The sequence below is a fragment of the Heloderma suspectum genome, chromosome 1 (genome assembly GCF_057233095.1).
Source record: "Heloderma suspectum isolate Gila_16-S chromosome 1, 16-S_ref, whole genome shotgun sequence".
Lineage (NCBI taxonomy): Eukaryota > Metazoa > Chordata > Lepidosauria > Squamata > Helodermatidae > Heloderma > Heloderma suspectum.
In genome coordinates this window covers 314400696-314406935 of record NC_139458.1, presented here as the reverse complement: position 1 = coordinate 314406935, position 6240 = coordinate 314400696, and the positions used below count along the sequence as shown (strand labels likewise).

Genomic DNA, 6240 nt, shown 5'->3' with positions numbered 1-6240 from the left:
ACATATTCCTCTGTTGTTTCCGTGTCTTTTTATATTATAAGATCCTTGTGCAAGAGACTTGTCAAACCTGTTCTTTGTAAAGTGCCATGTACATACGTGGTGTTAACAGATAATTTGCCATATTATTACATATTATTCCAACCTACCTCTAAAGAGCGCAGACTGGCATACTTGGCTCTCTCCTATCAACCCTATGAGGTAGATTGGGCTAATGACTAATCCAAGGTCACCTGGTGAGCTTCATGGTGAATATGGATTTGAACCCAAGCCTCCCCAGTTCTAGTCCATTACACTGGCTCTCCAGAAGTAGGCTAAGGGGCAGGCGGAACCACTTTGCCTGGTTCCTATGATTTTATAACTGGATACCATACTCAGTAATTCATGTTGGGTTAGATACAGTAAATGTACAATTCTTTTAATGTGGTGGCCATTGATTTGTTAATGTTCATTTGTCTGATTGCACAACAATGTTCCCATAACCATGATGCTTTCTTTGTCCAGTTATTGATATTAGTTCCATTCTACTGATGGATTCTTAAATATGTATGATGGAAGCCTTCTTTAAAGCTGGATAGGAAGTTAATTAGAAAAGCAGGGGCACGCAATAGAAAAAGGACAGGGTTAGTACTTGGTTAGAATTCCTTAAGAAAAAAACAGCACCAAGGGAACTTGCTTTTGTAAATACAGAGATATTAGATAGCTGGTTACACTACAGTAACAAATAAAACATCAATGGTTGGAAAGACAAATCTACAAAGCTTTGTAGGCTTTGACTCTTGTAGCCTTGGGCTTTTAGATCTGTTCTAACCTGTCTCCCGAGCTTGTTGCAAGCATTACCCCACATATGCCATTCTAAGCTTATTGCCGGAAGAATACCAATCTGCACATACAGCTGCATGTGAAAAATGGTTTTTCCATGTGCTGTGGCATCCAGTGAAGATTTTTAAAGACTACTTCTTGGGTGTGAAGCAGGGAATGGGAAAAGACAGCATACTCCATGAAAGCAGTCAGCAACTGGCTAAAACTGAGTTTGTGAGGGAAGGAGGGTGTAGAGGACTAGCTCTTATGGCAATGGGTTTGGCATCAAGCTGTTCAGGGGCGGGGCGGTGTTAATGGGGATTTGGCCCTCTGTGAAAACTAGGGTTGTATCCAACGTTAGTTCTACTTAGAGTAGTCCCATTAAAATGAATGGGACTTAAGTTAGACTAACCTTGGATACAAGCCCTAGTTACTAACTAGGGCCATAGACCTGGGACAACCTTTCCATGGTTCCTAAACCCACAACGACTTAGTATTTGTGGCCAAACATAACGTGGTGTGTGTTCTGTCGTTTGGAAGGGAAGCCACTGATCAATTAAAACTTTTTTAAAAAAGAAGAAAGCATTGGTGGTGATAGGAGGCAAGGAGGTGACTGAAAACGTATCTTTTAAAAAGGTCTTGTTTACCAGACAAAGCCCGTGTTGTTTTATTTCTTGACCAAAGGATGCTGTTCATCACCTGAAGCCCAGCCACGTGACGTGGTTCCGGCTAATGGCATGTAAGCTGCAGGAAAGAACAACAGCAGCAACTAAAATAACCAGTAAGGCAAACCCTTCCTTCCTGTGGCTGGATCAGTCCATCACACCCCAACTCGGTGCTAGGCTGGCTGGGGGATGATGGGAGTTGTAGTCTATCACATCTGGAGCTTTTGGGGAAGGCCAAAACACTTTCTCTCTAAATCAGCCACCAATCTGAAATCCCCGCCCTGTGCCCAGTAGCCGAAGAGCGCCCGGTGAAGGTTGTCCTTGGTTTGCGAATGACCTTCTCCGTCCTCCTGCCCACCACCCTTGCATGGGGCGGGCGGGGGCGGGCGGGGGGGGGGCGGCGGCTTGGGTGGCGCCACCAGCGGGGGTGGGATTAATTGCTCTTAGATTTTGAGGCAGGCAGGCAGGCAAAGGAGCCATGACATCACCCCCCCACACCCTTCTCCATGCAAAGTCACAAAGGCGAGAGGAAGCTGCGGAAGAAAAGTGCCGCCGCCGGTGGCGGTGATGCTGTTGCAGAGACCGGCAAGGAGACCCGGTGCAGCTGCTCCTTCCTTTTCCTCTTCCTCCTCCGCGGCTAAGCTCCCAGCTCGCCGCCGCCGCCACCTTGACGCCGCCCGTTTCTCCCCCATGCAGACGGCCCTGGCGGCGGCGGCGGCGTCGACCGGCAGGGAAACGGGAGCCCGCCACGCCCGCGCCGCGCAGCATGCCCTGGGGGGTTGGCTTCGCCTCGTCCAGGTCGTGCGTGGTGGATCTAAGCCGGAATCAGAGCCTGTGGTGCGCGGGATCCGACGACCGCTTCTCCTTTTATGGGGAGATCATCGCTTTCCCTCTGCAGGATTACGGCGGGAGCATGGCAGGGCTGGGCTCTGATTCGTGGTGGAAGAAAACCCTCTACTTGACGGGGGGAGCCCTGCTCGCCGCCGCGGCGTATCTGCTCCACGAGCTCCTGGCCATTAGGTGAGCGAGAGAGACCCGGCCGGGTCAGGTCTTTGGGACAAAGAGAGAAATAGAGGCAAATATCACAGCAAGGGCAACAATAGTAAGGATTATCTTTTCATCTAGTGCGGGTTTTTTTTTTTTTTTGCCGGGGAGAGGGGCGGGGGACGTGTGTTGTTGTTGACCGGCCATCATGCATCGATTAAATGGCGATAATCCTCCAAATCCCGGCCCAAGTAAAACTCTTGGCCTCCTCTTCCTCCCACTACACAACTGGCTGTAGCTTTTAGACCATCACGTCTGAGAATGCAGGCCTTAATCGGAGATGAGGTCCAACAGCCCCCCCCCCCCACAAACCTGTTCTCACTGCCAGCGCTTGCCCCTGGAATATGTGAAATCATTGTAAAGGGTTTCTGAGCATATGTAGAGTGCATTTCTGGCCTTGGTAAACACGGTCTGGAAGGAGGAGGTGAGAGCTGCCAGGCCTGATTTTCAGACTGTCCTGAGCCCTGCCGTGTTTCACGAACAAAAATGAGATTGGTAACATCTTTAGGTCTGGGCTGGCGCAAGAGCCACTACTTAATGCCAATTATGTTTTAAGGCTGCAGACTACAGGAGGAATAATATCCCAATAATGTATACACAATTTTTAAAAGCCAGCTCTTGGCCTACCTTGCAGGGCTGCATGTGATGTCGTTATGAAATACTTTGTGTATTCAAATACTGCTGTTGGTTAGGAATAAGGGGGCAGCACCCATTGGGATGGATGCTGCCCAAGAACAGTAGTGGATTGTGCCAATGATTTGTATGCACCTGTAGCCTAATATACGTATATGTTTATGCTGTAAAAAAAAGTTATCCGTGTCCTAAAACACCTACAAAATTTTATTTTATGAGGAGTTTAATACATTTAATAAATAAATAAGCATCATGTGTTCTTTTATTACCTTCAACAAGGAAAAAAGACAAGGTGGTAGCAAGTGGGCGATGGAATAAAAATGGAGCATTTTTCCCTTCCAATTTTTCATGTAGTAACAGTTCCATTCAAAACACAGCTGTGCATGCTTGGGATATGCCTTTCTGCTACCCTTCTCTTTGCTTGCATGATCATTTTGTTCCACAATATGTAACTTGCTACAAGCTGCAGACTGTTGGACTTTTCCATCATGCCCAGCCTTTTCTGTCTCCCCTCCCCCATTTTTTTTTTTGGTCAACATCCAGCCCCCCCAAAGTAGGGGGAACTTGAAAGCTTGGCCCGATTACTTTAATTGGTTCTAATAAAATGTATTATGCTGTTATTGCTTTAGGCTTCTCCAAATGGACCAGAATGACTTTCTCCAACTTCTAAAATTTGTAACTAGTAATTTCCTTAAGTTTTGAATGCATTTAGTTTGGATGTTGCAGCTAAAAACAAGAGGCAGGCCAGCACATCTGGTTCTTTATCTAGTGGTTTGTTAAATCTAGTACCAGTCCAGTAACTGCTCACAGATAACCATGTTTTATAGTCAGGGATCCTCTTCAGAACTCTTTGTTTTTGTTGCCACTCAACTGCGACGATTTGTTCCATAAGCTGTAGATTGTGTTGATAGGTAATTGCAATACTCTATAGAAGTTAGGCAGATGTTCTGTTAAAGACTGATGGTCTGTCTTGAGAGCTTTCAGAGGGACAGGGTTGTATTCCGTGTTAGTCCTACTTAGAGTAAACCCACTGAAATGAATGGGACCTACATTAGACTAACATTGGCTACAATCCATAACACAGAGAAAGAGTAAAATGATCTCTTAACTCCTGGTGGGGAACAAAGAGTGGAAGGAACCACCAGACGAGGCCAAAGACTATTATAGTACAATCCTATGCATGTCTATTCAGAACTAAATCCCATTGAGTCTAATGGGGTTTATTACTAGGTAAGTGAGTATAGGATTTCTGTCTTAAGTAGCAAATGTTGGTGCAATGCTTTGGCACTTGCAGTCTTTCAGAACACAGATTCCTTCAGCATTGAATAAACGCTCCTTCAAAATGCACAGAAGTCTTTTTATGCATTTGCATATTAATTTCATAGCTAATAATCTTATTTTATAATCGTATAATCTTATTATACAGTTGGAAGACCCAGTAACTACTAGTCTCTTTCCCAACCAAACCTGAGGCCAAACTTAATTGGTTTAAGTCTAAGAGATCTTCATAGCTAAATTATTAGTTCCAAGTAGCGCCAGAAAGAGTGAAGCGGCTGGGCCAAACCCGAAAGGACACTCAGCTGTGGATGTGTCTGGCGGTGAAAAGAAAATCCGATGCTGTAAAGAACAATATTGTTTAGGAACCTGGAATGTCAGATCAATGAATCAAGGTAAGCTGGAGGTGGTCAAACATGAGATGGCAAGATTGAACATCGACATCTTGGGAATCAGCGAACTAAAATGGACAGGCATGGGCGAATTTAATTCAGGTGACCATCATATCTACTATTGTGGGCAAGAATCCCTTAGAAGAAATGGAGTAGCACTCATAGTCAACAAAAGGGTGGGAAAAGCAGTACTGGGGTACAATCTTAAAAATGATAGAATGATCTCAGTACGAATCCAAGGCAAACCATTCAACATCACAGTAATTCAAGTCTATGCCCCAACCACTGAGGCCGAAGAAGCTGAGGTTGATCGGTTCTATGAAGACCTACAACACCTTCTAGAACTAACACCAAAAAAAGATGTCCTCTTCATCATAGGGGATTGGAATGCTAAAGTAGGAAGTCAAGAAATCACCGGGATAACAGGCAGGCATGGCCTTGGTGTACAAAATGAAGCAGGACAAAAGCTAATAGAGTTTTGCCAAGAGAACATGCTGATCATAGCAAACACTCTTTTCCAACAGCACAAGAGGCGACTCTACACATGGACGTCACCAGATGGTCAATATCGAAATCAGATTGATTATGTCCTTTGCTGCCAAAGATGGAGAAGCTCCATACAGTCAGTAAAAACAAGACCTGGAGCTGACTGTGGCTCAGATCGTGAGCTGCTTCTTGCAAAATTTCGGCTTAAATTGAAGAACGTCGGGAAAACCACTAAACCGTTCAGGTATGACCTAAATCATATCCCTGATGAATATACAGTGGAGGTGAGGAATAGATTTCAGGGATTAGACCTGATAGACAGAGTGCCTGAGGAACTATGGACGGAGGTCTGTAACATTGTTCAGGAGGCAGCAACGAAATCCGTCCCAAAGAAAAAGAAATGCAAGAAAGCCAAGTGGCTGTCTGATGAGGCTTTACAAGTAGCTCACGAAAGAAGGGAAGCGAAAAGCAAGGGAGAAAGGGGAAGATATACCCAACTGAATGCAGACTTCCAGAGAATAGCAAGGAGAGACAAGAAGGCCGCCTTAAATGAACAATGCAAAGAAATCGAGGAAAACAATAGAATGGGAAAGACTAGAGATCTCTTCAAGAAAATTGGAGATCTCAAGGGAACGTTTTGTGCAAAGACGGGCATGATAAAGGACAAAGAAGGCAGGGACCTAACAGAAGCAGATGAGATTAAGAAGAGGTGGAAAGAATACACAGAAGAACTATACAGGAAAGATCTGAATGTCCCTGATAGCCATGATAGTGTGGTCACTGAACTTGAGCCGGACATCCTCGAGAGTGAAGTCAAGTGGGCCTTAGGAAGCATTAGTAACAACAAAGCTAGTGGAGATGACAGTATTCCAGCCGAGCTATTTAAAATCCTAAAAGATGATGCTGTTAAAGTGCTGCATTCAATATGCCAACAAATCTGGAACACT

The 6240-nt window shown here is 45.0% G+C and overlaps 1 protein-coding gene across 1 annotated transcript in view; it reads left to right on the top strand.

Moving 5' to 3' along the window:
- Positions 1-1909: 1909 nt before the first annotated feature.
- FAXC (failed axon connections homolog, metaxin like GST domain containing) overlaps positions 1910-6240 on the top strand; it is a 41871-nt gene continuing 37540 nt past the window's right edge. The window contains exon 1 of the mRNA XM_084827175.1: positions 1910-2483. Within this exon, the coding sequence (XP_084683301.1) occupies positions 2230-2483 (254 nt within the window). The 5' untranslated portion in view covers positions 1910-2229. The remainder of the gene's footprint in view (positions 2484-6240) is intronic.